The sequence below is a fragment of the Rhinolophus hipposideros genome (genome assembly GCF_964194185.1).
Source record: "Rhinolophus hipposideros genome assembly, chromosome: 25".
In the NCBI taxonomy this organism is placed as follows: Eukaryota; Metazoa; Chordata; class Mammalia; order Chiroptera; family Rhinolophidae; genus Rhinolophus; species Rhinolophus hipposideros.
Genome location: NC_138071.1, coordinates 24,878,769 through 24,898,942, shown reverse-complemented (window position 1 = coordinate 24,898,942; position 20,174 = coordinate 24,878,769). Strand labels below are relative to the sequence as shown.

The following is a 20,174-nucleotide window of genomic DNA, read 5'->3' as shown; positions in this document are numbered from 1 at the left end:
GAACCAAAAACAGCAAAATCACCTCCAACCAGGCCACACCCTACCCTCCTGCTTCTTCAGGCTGCACAAGGACAGGTAGGGGATGAGGTCAGCTATCTGCCCAGTTCTGTATCTTAGCCTTTCTGACAATGACTCACCCAGATATTCCCGTCTTGATGATAGGGTTTCCAGTTTCTCCCAGTATCACTGTAGAGCATGCGGTATTGGGTCACCCAGTCCGAGCTGCTGTACCTTCCTTGGGTTGCAATGGCACTGATCTGCTTCCGATTGCCAAAGTCAACCTGAAGCCATTGATAATGGTCACTGTCGGAGGGAGACCAGCCCCCGGCACCTGAAGAAGGTAGACGAGAGGGGAACACAAAGATTTAACTTTAGACTTCTACAATTGACAATAAATTAGTCTCCATTTTGTCTTGGCTTTGGCAGTGCTATCTTTCACAGATAAATGATGAAGTGTCCTTTACAGATGCCATTGGGACTTCAACTAATATTCTTCCAGCTGGGTAACACTGATACTCTAACCTCTTTATGGTATAATTATGTGCTCATTTTCTCCTGAGTAAATGTCTTCATAATTCCTCAATTAGCTCTTATTAGGACATGTCAAAGTCTAATTGGATGAGGGTTGATCAATTTACTATGAATTCTTCCACTAAAAATCACTAGGACAAAATATGTACAATCTATTAATTCCTCATGTAAAGTTTTATCTTTTAGGAGATTATACATGAAACAAAAAAAGTATATATGACTTTAAAATATATATTTGATTTAAAAAGTTCAGAGTTAAAAGAATGTTGGTAGTTCCTAAGATGAGGCTTAATCTTACATTAAGCTCTCATACTCATGAGAATTAAGGTACATAGTAAATCAGGAAACATGTTTCCTAACACTTAAGATATATAACCAATGACTCTTGATAACCACATTTCTAGGAAGACAATTTTAATTATTAAATGAAACGAAACTTCTTTTGGTAAAATATAATAAATGATTGGTAAATAGTAAGAACGTAAAAATATTAGAAAACAGCACTAATATAGAACAAAAGACTCCTAATTTATAGCATTGTGTAAAATGCCAATGCTTGTATATAAGTATTAATGTATTACAGAAAATATGGCATGATGCTTAGTACTAAAAGGCAATATACTTTTTTGAGTGAGTTTGGCTACTAATGGGAGTAAATAAGAGAAAAATATTCAATAAATTATCCAATTTATAGTATAATAATATATACATAACTTTTCAGATATGGAATTTAAAGACTGACAATAAAATAATTTATTCAATGAGGACTGTTTTAATAAAAATCATTTTGTAAATCATCACAGATATATCATTCCTTTAATGATGTTTATATGGCTTATTTCTGCTTTCAGCTATGATAAAACAGTTCTCCCACCACAAAAAATTACAAACCTGACAAAATGTACACAATTTCCCTTTCTAGGGATGGGACAACAGACAGTGCAGGCCCCTGACTCATGAGAGAAGATAAACAAATTAAGTGAGCCCTGCCAAATTCCTGGTTCACATTTCAGATCATGGCACATGGAAGAGTATCCCAAACAGAAACCATAGCATCGCTGACATGGAGACAAGTCAGAATCAAAGCTACTGAGCAAAATACTTTGTAGAGCAGAGTACCAGACTGGGGGAGCAGCTGTGCAGAGAAAGAGCTCTGGAATTCTGCACTCGTAGGGTTGCTAATGAGTGTCTGTAGTCCAGACCCTGAATGAACACCAAGCTGTGTATTTGCAGACCAAGACTCCACAAGTTTAATGTGGAGGGAGTTCTGAAAGGAACAATGCCCAGATGGTGCACAGGGCTGGGACTAGTTTGATTTCGGACTAGACAAGATTGAGAGAACTTGTTGAACCAACCCTTGGCATTCAGTAGAGATCTCAGGAAGGAATTAGAACAATTTAGTCCTTGAATAAGGGTCCTCTGGACACATGTGAACAAAGGTTGGTAACTAGTATAAAAAAAAAATCAATCTGACCCACAAATAAATTAACTCCTTGCTCAGCACTCCATTAAGGAAGGCCATGATGGTGGAGGTATTCTATAAAGCCTATTCAATTCTACTAACAAATGTCATTCCAATACATTTAATATTTTTTTAAAAGGAAGTCCATGGAAGATTAGAAATTCAACAAGATAGCATCCATAATGTTCTGTATAAAAATTTTAAAAAGTCCTACCATGTTTCCCCGAAAATAAGACCTAACTGTATGATCAACTCTAATGTGTCTTTTGGAGCAAAAATTAATATAAGACCTGGTCTCTAATATAATATAGTATGATATAATATACCGGGCCTTATATTAATTTTTGCTCCAAAAGATACATTAGAGCTGATCATCCGGCTAGGTCTTATTTCGGGGAAACACAGTAGACACTTGAGGAAGCAGGCAAATATGAGAAAAATCAATCAATAGAAATAGGCTGAAAAAGGACAGATGATGAAATTTGCAGAACAGGATTTTAAAACAGAGATTATAAATTAGTTCCATTATTTGAAGACAATATGTAAATATTGAAGAAACATATAAAATGTTAATGGAGAAAATAAAAAACCAAAAGAGAATGAAATAAAAGTTATTGAAGTAAAATTGTATCTGGAATGAAACATCTACTGGTAGCCTTAACAACAGATTAGAAGCCAACGGGGGGAAAAATAGTGTACTTGAATACAGGGTCATATAAACCTTTCAAATTGAAGTTCAGAGGGGGGAAAAAGGCTTAAAAATAAACAGTACTCCAGTAACGTGTAAGATAATATTAAATGCCCTAACAATCATGCAAATAGAGTACTACAAGAAGAGAAGGTAGAGATTGGGGAGGAAAACATACATTTGAAGAAAAAAATGGTTGAAAAATTAATTCCTGATATCTGAGAAATTTACCAAATCCCAAGCAAGATAAATACAAAGAAAAACACCTTTGTTACAACTACTAAAGTCTGCTGCTATGGCGTGAAACAGCCATCAGTAATACATAAACACAAGGATATGGCATGTTTCAATAAAAGTGGGAAAGTATTGATTCTCCTTTATCAGCATGTTCATTGCAAATAACATTTCCTGCAGTGGACCCTGTGATGTGCCATTCAGGTCTTCCCTTATCACTGGACAACTTAGTCCCTCCATTATTTTGAGTGCTGCCAGAAGACAGTAGTTAGTTGTAATTCCTCTTAAGGAATCCCTGAGTAAAAGAGAGGCATTTTACCCCAGGTCATGCCCCTTCCTGAAGTTGTACAAGGCAATGGCTGGTGGACCAAGGGTTGTAAATGGCCAGGTCCCTCGCCCCAACATGGAAAAACTCTAGAGGGTCATCATGGTCTCACATCTCCCTGCAGAATTGGCTGAAGCCTCCTTTTAGACTACACTGCTTCTCCACTTCTCCCTCGGCTCAGTTCCTCTTCATTCCCTTCCCTTCCACAGGTCTCATCCCTGAAATGCTCCCTAGTACATTCCTAGTGCTATTCTCCATGTCAGAATTTGGGTCCTGGGGAATACAGTCTGGAATACCTCCTTGGAACCACTTTCCTGATAATCTGCTCACTAATATGATTTAGTTGTCGCTGCTTTTGTATAATACTTTGTGGGTTTTTATATGTTGTTCTTTTTCCATATCATAGTGTCTAATATTCCCCATAATCATATATTATCCACATGCCTATTTTACCTAGAATTCTGTAAAATTTTGGAGGAGCCATAGGTGAATTTCGGGGATAACAATGTACCCAGTCATGAAGAGGTTATAAATATATTTTCTTATCTGTTAGATGTATAGTTCCAAACTTAGGAGAAATTCTATAGCTAATTGTGTATGCATTTCTATGTATTACTGAAAGCAACAAGGCAATTTGTTCATTGTAGTAAACAAGCAATTATTACAATGGGTGAAAAGGAGAAAATACGTGCAACTGATTGTTAAAATTTAGAGTACATTCCCTAACTATTCGTGCAAAAAAATATTCCAGAATAAATATTCTTAAATTACCCGATTGTTGGTGCACTACAATTTTTCAATAAGGAGGCAATTAACATACAACTACTTAATCCCATTAATCTCATTACTTTAAAAAAAATACAATTTATTGACAACTTTAAGGGAAGCAAAATCCAAAAATCCAAACGAAGTAAAAATATAAGTTGAAACTTATTCCTTAGCAGAAGTACATGTGGAGAGAATAGTGACGAACTTCAAGGGGAGGGCAAATGTCATGCTTTCATGAGGAACATGGTAGAAAGATCGATGAAAAGTTTCCTGTTTCTCTTTGATCTATCAAGCAATATAATTTGGGGAAGTTGATTACTTTGTTCATTTGGCTTGTGAAATGTATAACCTCTATCGATCCAAGGATTAAGAACGCTAACCCTTTCATCACAAAATCTTCAGGAAAATGGTAGAGCAGAAGTACTCCCTGATATATTGTGGAGAGTATAAGAGGGCAACATGTTCCCAGGGGATAATCGGTAGCTGAAAAAAAGGTAGAAAACCGAAGAAGAGATAAAGGAGGTGGTCATTTGTGAATAATCATAAATTTAGTTTCCAAGAAGACTTAAGAACAACTCTTTTCTAGAAAAAAATAGAACCAAAAATATCTAGCAAATTGTTAGAGTGACATGAAAGATATGTACTCTATAGAACTCTTCTTATTCCCTGAACATTAAAGATACTGCTCCCTGCCTCCCTTTTACCGTCTCCTTTTCCATCTCCCTCCATCCTTCCCTCCCTTTCCCTCTCTTCCTTCTTTTCTCTCCCACACATACGCACACTCCTTCCCCTTGGTATATATATATATATATATATATGTGTGTGTGTGTGTGTGTGTGTGTGTGTGTGTGTGTGTGTGTGTATGTGTGTGTGTGTGTACTATAAAGATGCATTAAGGTTTGTCTTTTAGATGCCCACTCTACTGAGGTTACTTGAGTGATACATTATAATAGAGAATGTGGAGAGATGGATGAAACTAGTACTCTAAATTAAATGATAGCTTATAATTATGATAGCCATTTCTGCTTTGTAATTGATAAATTAGTACCTCTGAGGAAAAAAAGTGAAATTTGGTGGGTGATTCAGGAGAAGGCAAAGAGTTTCTTTTCTGTGATAAATGCCTCCTGTGTAGACATGATACCCAAGTGGGTTGTTGTTACACCACCAGAGACTATAAGCCTAGTGTCTTTTTTTTAAGTATAAAAACTTTTCAATGAAGTATAGAATTAACTTTAATAACTCGTTGAGAAATATGTATTAGATGAAAAGAATAAATTGAAAAGAAGACTTTTAGGCAAGATAGCATTATGAATTTAGGTTTGGAGGCCTCCATCTGCCCTAAATACACAGTAGTTTTAGATATGATAGGTACGAAGAAAATTGAAAAACACATAGCCAGAAAAAAAAAAACAAAAAAACAACGGTATCAAAAATAAGATACATATCTCCATGCATGAGAAATGCAACCAAAATGCAAAGCTACGCGTAGGACTGGAGCTGAGGCTGCTGGAGTGGGATGTGGAGACCCACATAGGAAGAGTGGCATTTGGTCCCTGGGGAATACTGGTGAAGGTAAGTCTCCTGTGTCTGTCAGAGAAAGGAAGCATGGGTCAGGGCTGACGACCAACACTAGGCCCCGACTAACCTGCCTGTGAAAAGAGACTAAAAACTGCTCACTGACTTGGAAACAAGGCTTGTAGGAGACTGCATACCCAAAGGAGTTAGAAAACAGGCACATCTGAGTTGAGGGAAGGCATCTACTGCCTTGGTGGTTAGAACGATGACTCCCTAATAACATTTCTAGGGAAAGGTACAGGGTCACCCATGGAAGATGTATTTCTGGGCCAAGATCTGGGAAGCTGAGTAGAGAAAGTCACAAAACTATAGGGCAGAAAGGGGGGGGGGAGGAAGAAGAGAGAGAAAGCAGAGAGAGAGAGAGAGAGAGAGAGAGAGAGAGAGAGAGAGAGAGAGAGACAGAGAGAGAGAGAGAGACTTGTTATCAAGAATAGCCTGCAACCCACAACTTCAAATCACCAGGAAGAAAACAAATGCCACAAAAGTCAGCTAACGGAGTCAAAGTTCAATACAAATTCATCCCAGATATAATAGTAGCTGAGGACCAGTGGAACTAAATACATTTTAGGTTCTCAAAAATATAAAATAAGTAATGACATTCATGAAAAATACAGGAATGATCAGATACAACAAGGAGAAATAAAATACTTATAGACGGATAGTAAAAAGAACCAAAAAGTTACCTTAAAAATGAAAAAATGTAGTTACTGATTGGAAAAAAATAATCCTCACTAGAGGAAAATTCACCAATTACAGAAATAATCAGTCCGCTGAAAGGGAATATTAAAGGATTCATACAGAAGTCACCATAGAAAATACAAAAAGTGTTAGAGTTCAAGAACATCTGCTTCCAACCAAGATAAAGTAACAGGTATTTAATTTAATCTATGAAACAATGGTTTGCAAGACATAAGGTATAGGGCAACAAAGGGCTGTGATCCCCAAGGTACAGGACATAAATGGAGTGAGTCCCATTCCCCGAGCTTCCCATCTTGAGAGTTTCCAGGTGGAGACCCAGGAAAGAACCCAGCAGAACCTGGCAGAATCCCCGAGCTGAGAAGGTACACCTGCCAACTGGGGACACCAAGGTGGCTAGAGTTAGAAGCCAAGGGCAGAGCCGCATAGAGGATAACTCTAAAAGCAGCAGGGGCTCCCCTGGCATCTTCAGACGAGTAATGATTAACATATGCATATGAAAAAACTACCATCCTATAACTGGGCAAAGAATCTTCTGAATGGACGAAGGTACTAATGCTTTGTACTACTCACTAGATGATCCCACCATTCCCCTCCTAGGTATTTTCCCAAGAGAAAAGGAAGCAGGTGAACATATACAGTCCTGCACATGATATTGATATCAGACTTATTTATAATAGCCCAACGCTGGGAGCAACCCAAATAGCCATCAACAGATGAACAGTGCCGATCCATACAGCGGAATACTATTCAGCAATAAAAAAGAATGGACATCAATACATACTATGTGATTAATCTAAAAATTATGCGGAGTGAAAGAATCCAGGAAAAAAAGGTGCATAAGGTCCAATTCCATTTATATAAAACTCTAGGAAATGTGAACTATATATAGGGACTAAAGCAGACCAATAATTGCTTGAGGATGGAAACAAGGATGAGAAAGTGAAGGGGTTACAAAGTGTCAAAAGAAAACTTCTTGGAGTGATGGATACATTCATTATCTTGATTGTGGTGCTGGCCGTTTCCTGGGTTTATCCATATATAAAAAGACCGAATTGTACAATTTAAATATGTACACATTAGTGTACACCAATGATACATCAGTAAAATTGTTATAATTTGTGGGAACAAATAGACATGGAAGCTGAAGTGGGGATTTCAGTGATAAATCTAAGAAAATTTAGAATAAAACCAATATACCCCATATACAGAATATAAACAATTGAATAAGGAAGGATGTTTTTTTTCAAAATTGAAAAAGAAAATAAAAGGATATGACCCAATGAATAGAAAGAGCCCTCTTAACATGGAAAAGCATATGTAACGTGAGTGTATTATGGAAAAAAATGTTTTTTCCATAATACACTCCCATTAGAAATGAGCTAGAAATGAAAGCTGGCCTAAAATAATAACATTGATGAAATGTGACATTGAAAAATAAAGTTTAAGCATGCAATTGAGAATCATCTCAACTGATAGAAAAAAAAAATAGCTGGCATCTTAAGAAGTGCTAAAAGTAGCTTGTTAATGAGCTCAGATTTTATTGACAGTGGGACAAAAAGAGCTAGATGGTGTGGCATGTGACCGACCGACCTACAAAAAGTAGGACAAATAAGCTTCAACCAAGTGTAGATACTTGTTAATTGGAAGTAGCCAGTGAAGAGAGCCAAGGGCATTCATTAACATATCATGAGCTAAAGAAGCAGAAGTGGCAGTGCCATTATCATTGCTAAAATATGGGGTAAATTAATGCTTATGGAAAATCAAATGACAAAAGATGGTATTAAGTATATTTTGAAATAAAACAAAAGAAAGAAGAGATGATGTTATCAGATATTATTAGATGACAGGAAAACAGAACTGCCCATCTCCCATTTCTCCCTCCTCCAACAAGGACAACATCTTCCAGATTCTTCTAGGAGAATCAGAATTGATCACTGAAAACAGGGAATTATTTCCTCAGACAACTTAGAACCTAATAAGAGAGGCATAGGTAGCTGCCTTAACTCTTTCGAAACATTCAGATTATATCCCAAAGGACTGGCATTATTCATAAATGTAACGTTAGATTCCTTGAGTATTTATCAGGTGCTGCCAGAAAAGTAAAGACCACCAAAAACAAACAAAAACAAAACACCAACCACAAACAAAAAAGAAAACCTCATACATTTTAAAAACAAAGGACTTAGTAAATCTATAAAAAATAGACAAGAAAGCTTTTTGTCAAAATCTGGTATGTGGGTTAGGGACATTTAGAATAAAAGAGAAATGGGGGCTGTTGGTACTGGGGGGTGGTGTTGGAGGGTTATAAGGATTTCCTTTTATGATCACGTTTTTAGTTACTAGAACACAGTAAATTCCAAAGATGTATCTCCAACTTAATTTTAGCAAAGCATTTGGCAATGTCTCTGATAAGTATAAAATGGTAAAAATGTGGTCTGAGAGACAATAGTTTAAGGTAAATTCAAAAATGGTTAATAATTATGCCCCCAAATGTTATTTAATGACTATGTAATTGAAGAGAGCTGCCTAGTGGTGTGCCATAGGCTTTCGTCCTGCATACTGTCATTTTTAATATTTTTTATTATCTAAGGCATGAAAGACATGCTTACGAAATTTGTCAATTAAATGAATCTTGAAAAGAGACCTAATAAGATCACTAACTGAATTATGAGCTAAAATGTTTTTGACTTGCTGGAAATCTGAGCCTGCACCAGCACAATATGTTTTAACATCAGTAATAAACTAAGAGCCCCATTTTGAACAAATGCATTATCAACTTCATTATTAAAGGTATATAACATTTAGAAATATTCATACAACCTTAATTTACTTTATAAACAATATAGTGTTGGAATTATGCCATCTACCTATAATATTATATTTGCAGTATTACATTCAAAACATTTTGATACGTTTTTTATTACAACTTCACATATACACACAAAAAGGAACAAAGCATGTAGCATTAGGAACTATCACAAAATAAACATAACCTTGTAATCACCACACAGGTCTATAAAGAAACCATTGCCAGTAACCCATAAGCTCTCATTGTGTCCTTTTCCAAATATGGCCACCTCTCTGCTCCCCAACAAACTGCCCCAGAGATTCATCCATACGCCTGTTTGCAGCAGTAGATTGCTCATTTCCACTGCTGTCTAATATTACATGGTATATTACTCTTCATTTCCTTCCTAATGTTGAACATGGGTATTTCCAATTTAGAGCTATTATGAATGAAGCTGCCACCATCATCCCTGTTCATTTTTTTGAGCACTTCTTTGCACATTTCTGTTGGGTATATGCCCAGGCATGGAATTGTAGGTCCAAACATTTTTGGATTTTAAAATTTAGTCAGTTTTGCCAATTTCCCAAAATATTTGAACCGCTTTGTACCCCCACACAAACACCATAGTGTCATGAGAACTTCTGTTGTTCCACATACTTGCCAAAAGTTGGTACAGTTAGATATAAAGTTCCCTAATGATGTAGTAATAATATCACACATTCCAAAAGTATACATGCTTTTATGTATATAGATTTTACAGCTTTAACTCACAGTTTTGAAATTAAAATCTTACGTAGACTACGTAAAAACATTTACTCTTAATACTGTCAGCTGCCTTTGTCTGTCCACAGGTTACTCATTAAACTACAAATTATTTTTATTTTTGAATTTGACCAAGGAAGAAAACTGAAGACCAAACTGATTTTAACAAATGTGAAGCAAATGCTTTTCTGGGAGAACAAAAGTTTGCTTATTAAATACTGTTGTTCCTGAATGTTCCTCTTGAACATTCAAGGGTCTAATATGCTACTCTAAAGAAAGTTGCCTTTTTAAAGGAGGTCTCTTTATAATGTTGATAAAATCCAATATAAAATATGCCATTAAAATCAGTACATTTCTTGCAATTAGGTAAACTTAAAAACAAATCTATTGAGGTCTCTGCTACATTCTCATCACTTCAGAGGCAAATGACTGTAGCTGAGTTGTGAGAAATAGACTTACTGAAAATCAAGTTTAGTTTAGTTAGGTTTTTGTTTGTTTGTTTGTTTTCAGAGAATTTCACAGGTCAATTATGTTTTAAGATTTTTGATTTAAGAATGTCAACTTGTTTTTTTTAATATCAAATATTACCTTAAGATTATACTTTCAGAGACAATAAAATAAAAATCAGATGCAAGTACTACACTGCTTTGTAAGACTACATAAAGGCTAGATAGCCTTTGAAACTAACGTGAACTCAAAATTAAGTTTGATTATTTTCCTGTTCTGCTTAGCCATCATACAATTTCTATTCTCATCACAAAGAACAAATCTTCACAGGAGGTTAACCTGGGCCAGGGTATAAAGAGAATATTTGTGCACAAGTCCAATGTAAAATAATGGTAAGTCTGATGAAAAATTCTTGAACATTTACATGCCCTGTAATTTTTAAATTAACATACCAAGCAGTGTAAACAGTGCCTGGTCTTAATTTTTAAAATGTCCTGGCAATACTATGACAGAAAACAGACTTTTTGTGTGTGTTACTTCAGGTGGTGGTATTAGGAAAAGAAAGTTAAAGTTATAGGTACATAGTTAGACTTCAACGTAACAATTTTTAAAAACATTAAAATAGATAACATTATAATAGATAAAAATGGATTATTACAAACAGTAGTGAGCTCTTTATTACTGGATCTATTCAAGTGAAATCTGGATAATAAGAATTTCTTTAGAGGGGAATTTTACATAGGATGGGAGATTGGACTAAATATCTTTTAATTTCATTTCCAAAAAAAGTTGAAATGAAATACAATTATGTTGAATTCATTAGCCATACTCTCAAATGGTTTTTATTTCTTATTGCTTTAAAACTACCAGTTATCACCCTGTTTTTAGTTGATTTATGTTGTTAGGGTAGATATGATTTATACTATTGCTAAGTAACATTTGACTATACAAAACTTTTATTATTAAGGAGTCTGGTCATTTCCATTTTTACTATGAATAACTCCCCTGGTTTATTCTTTCAGCAAATATTTGTAAAGTATTTCTCTCTGTCAGCCATTATCATCATCATTATTATTATTATTATTATTATTATTATTATTATTATTTTAGGATTTTTTTTTTCATAAGCAATTTTAACAGACCTTTAAAAAAAATACCTGAGGGTACAATTCATTTGGAGAATGTACAAAATTATTTTTTATTTAGTAAAAGCTTTATTACTTGGAAAAAGATGTTTAACATACTTTTAATGTGCATACAAAGGAGGTCTCAGGTGTGAAAAACTAAAGGCAAATGAAAATATTATAACCAGGTCAAGTCACTGACGTCATGGTTCTTTACAACTACTAGAAAGGTGTTATTTGACCTTGGCCTGTAAAGAAGGCTAAAGAGCTCCATGGTGAACCCCAAAATCTCTTTGCCCACTAAACCTCTAAATACAATCAAGGTCAAAGGGTTCGTTAGTTTGGGGCAAGCACTGACTGACACAAATGTTTTTAAAAGATTAAAAGTTATGTGGCCAAGAGGTCAGTTTCATGTTTGCAAATCTACTGCTTTATTTTATATTCTTCATCTCTGGCACCTTTTCCTGTTGAATCCCACAGAATTTTGGAATCAATGTGGTTAATTAGAAAAAGTTTCCCATCTGCTCTAGGCAAGTGCACTTTCACTGGCCTTGCCCGGAAAACGTCTTCTCTCAAAATGTTATCTTTTCTGGTTAAAAAAAAAAAAAAAAAAAAAAAAAAAAAAAGAGTAAAACATTGTTTTCTGTGAAGCTCAGGTGGGAGTGGACGAGGTAAGGGTGTAGGCTAAAAAGGGCTTCAGAGCTCAAAGAAAGCAATGGTTACCCTCACGTCATCAAATAAATCTGAGCTCTACTTCCAGAGAAGACTGAAGGCAGGATGTAACTGCAGAGTTCAGTTAAGTCACCAAACTTGAAACAAATCCTGAGTAAGTGTACAAGGACATTTAGGATTACCCACTTTCTGAAGTCAACCTCTGAGTATCACTTATCATTTAATAACCACCATCAACCATGATTCCCTAGACATCACAGCACTTGACAAATATCCGTTAAAGGAATGAATACAAGAATTAATTACATAATCAAAGAATATATGAATGGACAAATTGATAAATAAATGCCATTCTGGAAGTAAGAGCCCTGAAACCAAAATGCAGTTTCCTTGACCCTAGTTGTAGGACCTACAAGAAAGGCACAGCTTATGAAAGACAAATATAAATTGAACTGTGGCAAGAAATTTTTTGTTAAATAACACTAGTGATTCACATTGTATCTGTGATCACACAGTAAAGAGAAACTGGAATTTCAGCCAACGTACTCACTGCATCTTATTCTAAATATTATTCTGTCTTAATGTCTAGTAAGTGGGTTCTCACTCAAGAATAGGGATTTGTTCATTTTTAAAAATCCTTTGATTGCCTTCCTGAATTAAAGCTTCATAAATTAAGTCTTTAGCCATTATCGTCAAAAGGCCTTTGAATTGAATCAAAACTCTAGCACTCAGCGTGGATCAAACTAGGAAAAGAACAGTCATTTGGAATTTGGTGTTAACAAGGTTTCCTTGGTTTGCAGTTCTCATTCATTGCATTAGCACGTCCAGTCCTGTGGCTATTATCACAATCGCTTGCTCAGCATGGCGTGAAGCAATCAGCTTTTGCAGGTCAGGAGAGCGATGGACAGGGTATTCCAAGGAACTGGAAATGAGCAAGGACTTACTTTCTCAGTTATTCCATGACGAATGGGGAATCTTGCCATTGGTCTACTCCAGAGGCACACAGGAGACTTGAGTGAGAGGATACATGCATAATTCAAAGGGAAAATTTTAAGAATTCAGATTTAACTCATCATAGTAGAAAATTCCTTGAACTTCTCCAGCAGCTTTTAGCTAAGTGGCAAAAATGAAATGCATTTCAAAACTGATTCTCACCTCTATCATCTAAACCTAGTCTCCAGCTGGCATTCTGTAGAAAACAAGGTTTGGTTATTTATTATTGTTTCCTTCACTTAAGAAGAAAAAGGTCAGAGGCAGGTTTACAAAATGGAAATGTTGTCACTGGTAACTAAATATAGTTTATTGTTTATTAACAAAATAATTAGGGATGCAAATAATATTTCCATGCCATCTGCCTAAGGGACTCTTTTTTTGAAGTCTCATTATTTTCTGGTGCAGAGGCTGTGCCATAAAAGAGATCACTAGAAGAAATGCAGAATAACAACAAAAAAAAATGTATGTATACATAGTCTGTGCATTAACAAAACCTGTTATTGTAAATGCAGTGATGTCAATGATATGTGCAAATAACATATGCAAAACTATATGTAAAATTGTGGTGTGTATAATGACAGTCAATTGATGGAAACACATTTTATTTATACAGTGATACATGCAAAAATGTAAATTGCCAATCATCTATGCATGGATATAAGGGAAACATCTTATTGTATATGCAATGGTTCCCAAGCCAGGTTACCTGAAGGTACATAAAGATGAGGCCATTTTCCAATGAAATATCATGATAATTGAGAGACAGATTTCTACTGACTTGCAATAAGTGAAAAATTGCCTCATATCTCTACTTCTCATATTTGTACACTCCGTCTCACCCTGAGGTGTAGTCAGTCCAAGTGTTTGAAAACATAGGTTATAAAGACTTTCGCTGCTTTAGTTCCACTTTCTGAGAGAGAAAATGTGAAGGGATTATGTTCAAGATCAATAGAGTTAACTAAAGCAAACAGATCATTTAGATCAAGCTCAAATGTATTTTGTGAGTTCTCTGATTCCCTATAACACATGTGTACTAAGTGACTCCTCCTCTTTGGGCTGTACTTCTGTGCTCCTTAGTTATTCTAATCCTAACCCCAGTTCCTGGATGGCAGTGGGCATTATGTTGTTCCCAAGTTCATGCTTAGAATCCTTATGATCCCTCCTCCGAAGGTGCATGACACAGAGCAGGCTCTTTCAATAAATATCTCTTGTAACTATAGAATCTGTTTTACAAAAGGGGAGATTTTTGGCATTCATGCACTTGGCAACATAAAACTATTCCACCAAAAAAGTAGTTTTGTGCACCTGAAACTAATAAAAAAGAGTTATACAAAAAAGTAGTGGGTATATTTTGATATACCTAGAAAATATTCATGTAGTCCCACATCCCCAAGTTCTGAATGAGTGTAGAAATGACACTAGGAGATACGCATTCGTAACAGACGGACCTTGTAAATATGGTTGTTTTTTGGTACAATCGTTCATAAATTTTATCTTTATATACAGCAAGCCACCAACTCTCCATGCAAAGAACCTCTTTAGTAGGTTTCCCATAGCACAAGCTTAAAATTAGGATAGAACGGTAATGTAGAGAAAAAAGTAAAAAACCCTGTAAAAACAAAACAGGTGCAAAATGTTCTTTTCACCTTCATAGGGTGAATGTCATCTACTTTCATGAAAAACTTCCCACATCTTCATGACCACGACATCACTAATTCTGACTCTTCAAAATAGCATTGCATCTAGAGCCTGAGAGTGAAGTAATACATTATAACAGAAAGACCACTGGGAAAGAATCAGGAAGAAATGGCTCCTGTCTTCAGTGTGTTCATGCTGTTAGAAGAAAACAGCATAGACTAGGTAGCTTATAAACCGCATTTATTTCTCATAGTTCTGGTGCTGGGAAGTCCAACAACAAGACGCTGGCAGATTCCGAGAGCTCCCTTGCTGCTTCATAAATGCCATTTTCTCAGTGTGTTCACATGTGGAAGGGGCCAAGGGTCTCCCTGGGGCCTCTTTCATCCGGGAACTAATACCACTTATGAAAAAGCCACCCTCAGGACCTAATCACTTCCCACAGGGGCCACCTCCAAATACCATCACACTGGGAGTTAGATTTCAACCTACGACTTTTGGGGGAACACAAACATTCAGTCTACGGTAGGTCCCAAATCCAGTTATAAAAATAAGTGTGTGTTACCCTAAAGGATATGGTGTCCAAAGGAATTAGCCTAAAAAATTTCATTCAGCCATGACAAAAATGAAGTCATAATAGTATTTCATGAGGAACCTTGTAATGTGGAGACACAATATTGTTGGCATAAGTATTTTGATAAGGAATGTTCTCACTGCTTTCTTAGCCATCTTATTCACAAAAGTTCTCATTAGAGAATACCTAAAACCCAATGACTACAGGAGTAAAACAATGAGTATTTTTGGCCACCAAGGGAAGGAGGGACAAATAGCTAAAGTAAGTTTAAAAATCCATATTTCTCTTTTTTGCCTATTTTCTCTATTTTTCTTTATATTTACTGACATACAATGAAAGAGCAACAGATTAAGGTATTAAATTGCTAACTAGACAGTTTCTGATTAATCTCTCAAGAACATAATGTTTAATTTTGTGATCATCACAGAGCTTGTAAAAACACGTTTGTTGTAGGATATTGGATTTTCATATTTTAAGTTGAAATTGAACACCAGCCTTGTATTCATTAATTTATCACTATGAAGAAAATAAAACCCCGCAACTCACCAGCCTTAGGGTACCTAATGTAATACTATGTATACTAGATGTGTTCTCTTATAATTCAGAAAGCATGAGATGCTGTGAATTTCTCCCTGAACACGGCTTGTAATACCTACTAACTTCTGGTCAAATTTCAGTGCCTTCATTTTACGTTGGGAGCAAACTGCCACTGTAGCTCCTACTTGAATAATAATTGTAGGGGGAGTACAGCGGCCAGCAGCAGAAGTGAAAAAATCACAGGCAGATGGGTTTAAGATGTGTAGTCAGTTATGTATAATGGACGATGAGAGAACTGGCAAAATACGTGCTGGACTGATTTTAGGGTGCAGACTAGTGGTGGCAAAGTGAGGGGAAAGAAGGAATCGAGGATAATTTCCAGATATTTGGGCTTCAGGAACTTGGAGTGTATTGGGGCCGGATCCCAAGATGGGCAAGAAACAGATTTGGGGAAGAAAGTCAGGTAGTTGTGTTTCAGCCTTAAGTTTGAGATGTCTATTAGGTTCCATGTAGAATCTGGATCTCAGGGAGAAGTCAGGGATTAGGGTATGCATTTAGAAGCATTAGTATATGGGTGATCTTTAAATGAGGTGACCTAGGAAGAGAAGTGAGGAGGGGTCCAGGGCATGAGTGGACAGGCCAATATTTGATAATTATTTAGTGGAAAAGAAAAGTAATACCAAGGATGGTGGGGAGAGAACTAGGAGAGTGTGGTGCCACAGAGAACTTGTCCAGAAAGAGGAAGTGGTCAACTGTATTATTGTTTTTTTGAGACTTTTCAATAGTCAAGATGTAACCATCCTTTCGACGGGTTAACTCTACCTTGCCAATACTGGATTATTTTCTTTTTCTGTAGAAATACCTCTTTTGTTTGTGACTCCTTTCCCAAAGGAAAGGGATAGTTGAATAAATATACTCATTCCACTCTACCACCATTCATAATCAGTTGAAACTGGGAACATCAACATTTTCGCAGACCGGGAAAGTTAGAGAACTTTGGACATAGTAATTGTATAGAAAGCTTGTACCTAACAGTTACAATAATAAAGGTTATTATCAAATTATTGATGAAAAGAGCAGAATATGATAGTAAATATATATTGATTGAAAGCATGTAAAATTATGAATAATATGGCCGAGGATTGGTAAACGATAAAATTTTAAATCTTTACTAGTTCTATTTATTATTATTACTATTACTACTATTATTATTATTATTTTAAAATGTAAGAATGTGGTTTTACCTTTCTGCATGTTAAGTAGGGTTGTTGAACATTTTCCACCCATATATATATACACACATATAATAAAATTAACAGAATAATCTCATTATAGCCTTTGCCTATTTACTTACTGATGTCTTAATGATTTCCTCATCCCATTAGGTAAGCTTTTTAGATACCAGGGATGCTAATATTTAGCCTTATCCCCATAAACAAAATACTAATAGAAAAAGTTTACATTCAATGATCATATATAGTAAAACACTTCTGTGTTATCTCTACCAAAATCCCCCTTTTTATGTGTGTTTAGAAACAAGATTGTGGAGGCCCAGACCACAGAGAATAAAGGGCAGAACTCAATGTGAACTCTGATGAGTCTTATTCCAAAGTCCTTCTTTTCTCCACACAAATATACATATTTGTATAAGACACACATAAAATAAAGTACCATGAAAAGGTAAACACTCTATGACATCGACCTTTTGTCTTCAAACGTGGTTTTGTTTTCAAATGTGGTTTTGTTTAATGACAAAACATGGAAAAATATGTCAAGCAAAGAGGAGTATGCAAAACACTTTGGCCTTCTTAAGAAATTTAAAGTAGTTACCAGAGAGCAGGGGAGAGGGTGGTGTAGATGAGGGTAAAGGGGATCCAATATATGGTGATGGAAAGAGAATTGACTCCGGGTGGTGAACACACAATGTGATATATAGATGATGTTTTACAGAATTGTACACCTGAAATCTATGTAACTTGACTAATAATTGTCCCCCAATAAATTTTTAATTAAAAAAATGAAACAGAGTAAAGGGATTCTATACACTTCTAAATAGGTAAATCAAATCCCCTTAAAATTAATGAAGTGTCACTAGTTTAATACTCAAGTAAAAGTAAGAAGCATCATGCTCCGTTAGTAACACTATCTCCTGCTATTATTTGAATTTGGGGTTCAGGATGAATCATTCTTGCCATCCATTAGTAGAGAACTGGCTCACGGAAAGCAACTATTAAAACTATCTGGTCCCAGAACCAATAAGGATATTTAAAGGTAACACAGAATCTGAGAGAAAATGAGGAAAAGGATATTGTGAACACTTGAGGAAAAATCTGAAGTACATAAGCGATTAATCATATTCCAAATATTTATGTAGCTCTTAATATCTATTCTACTTGTTCAAAAATTACAAACATATGTGTTGCTGGGGAAGAGGTACCATTTTATCTGAAATAATTAACATAAGGCAGTATGGGTAGGCTGAAATTTATATGAAATACCAATACACAAGAATTTCTTCGTAATCGAAGGCATCTTTCTAAATGATCAAATTTACAGAGTTCTCGGAATTGCTCTTACTCCACAGTGAAGCCACGTGGTATTCTGCATTTGCTACAGTCTCATCCACAGCTGAACAATCAGATGAGACAAGGCAGAGCATTCAGCACTCATTCAGGGGAAAAGCATTTGTCATCTTGAAAACAGGCTCGCAGAGGATGGGAAAGTCAGTGACTAGCTCTAAATAGTTTATGACGTCAGTATAATTATGAGTGAATTGAAAGGTGCGAGTTCAATAAGTGAAAAGTAAAAGTTAATGTTTTATACACATATATATACACACACATACACATATATACATATATATGTGTGTGTATATGTATTTTTTTAACACATAATAGGGGCTTGGGGGATCAATCTGATCAGACCAGACGTAGATGAAAGATTTATCTTGAAGTTGGTATTGCATAGCTAATATGCTGTTTTTCTTTACTTATACAAACATGTTATATATATATATATATATATATATATATATATATATATATATATATATATATATATATATATATGTATGTATAGTTACGATCATTCTTTTGGGTACCTTTAGGGTGTTAAAAATAATGGGTGAGCCGAAAGTCTGTCCCTTAGTATAATTCATCTGTCACTGTTATCAATTCCACCTAAACTTTGTGTTCAGAGGTTTCTGTGATTCTCCTGCAATCCTGACTTTTTAACAAATTCTACAAATTGTTTACAAAAGAATATTAGTTATCCAGGGAAGGATTGTCTATAGTCGCTTTTCAAATGCTCAGTTAACATGGGATCCAAAGACTTGGCCTGTAGTTCATGCCCCCTTTTTGGGATCTGGTCTTGTATTTAGACAAACACGGCAAAGGGTTTATTGTTAACAATTTTATCTTTTATCTTCTCCATTTACTTCATATTTGCTGTGTGATAAGCACTGGGCTAAGCAGGTTATCTCTTTAAAATGTCAACACAACCCTAAGAAATAGATGTTATGCCTACTTTGTTTGTTTGTTTTTATGTATTTATTTATTTTAATTAAAATTTATCAGAGTGTCAATGGTCAACAGAACTACACAGGTCTCAAGAGTACAATTCTGTAATACATGATCTATGTATGGCATTATGTGTTCATCACCCAGAGTCATTTCTGCTTCCATCACCATATACTTTAAAGATGAGAAAATGATTGGAAGGGTCTAGTCATTCTCCCAAGTTTACACAGATGGCTGGCGGCGGGGTGAGGTAGGGAAGGGGTGCATTCAAATCCAAACCTGTTAGATTCTAAACACTGGCCTGAAGTGCCAATCAGTGTATGTCAACCTCAGCGCACCTACCTGGTTTATTATCTAGTAATGACTTTCATTTATTTTTGGGTGTGTCAGGGAAGAGTTTTTGCCTAGTAAAGGGGAAAAAGAAACAAAGCAAAACAAAACAAAATGAACGATAAGATAAAGAATAAGAAAAATAATTATATCAGAAAACTTAAAGTCACAGATGAGCCAAAGAAGCTTAAAAGTGGCAAAACCCTGCTCTCTCTGCTTTGGGGAGGATATTTGGAACTTAGATTGATGAACCCATCTCAGTTGAAATGCATTTGCTCCACACTTCACAATTTAGTTTACATTCTTCACAGCATTCTCGATCAATGCATAGAATCTTCTTATATTACATGAAATATAAATTACAAATATCTACAAAAGAATTATTTGAAACATATAATGCTTTGGTCTTTAGGGTTTAATTTTGTATATTGTAAGGAGATGAAAATAAACCCCTGAGGCAGAAATACAATTGTATGCTTCAATGAATAAATTATATTAGGGAATGTACTTGG

At 35.5% G+C, this 20,174-nt stretch overlaps 1 protein-coding gene across 1 annotated transcript in view; it reads right to left on the bottom strand.

Annotated features, from left to right (window-relative positions):
• The window catches only part of CNTNAP2 (contactin associated protein 2), a 1,518,236-nt gene that overhangs the window by 981,279 nt on the left and 516,783 nt on the right, over window positions 1–20,174 (bottom strand). The window contains exon 3 of the mRNA XM_081038748.1: window positions 138–331. Within this exon, the coding sequence (XP_080894874.1) occupies window positions 138–331 (194 nt within the window). The remainder of the gene's footprint in view (window positions 1–137; window positions 332–20,174) is intronic.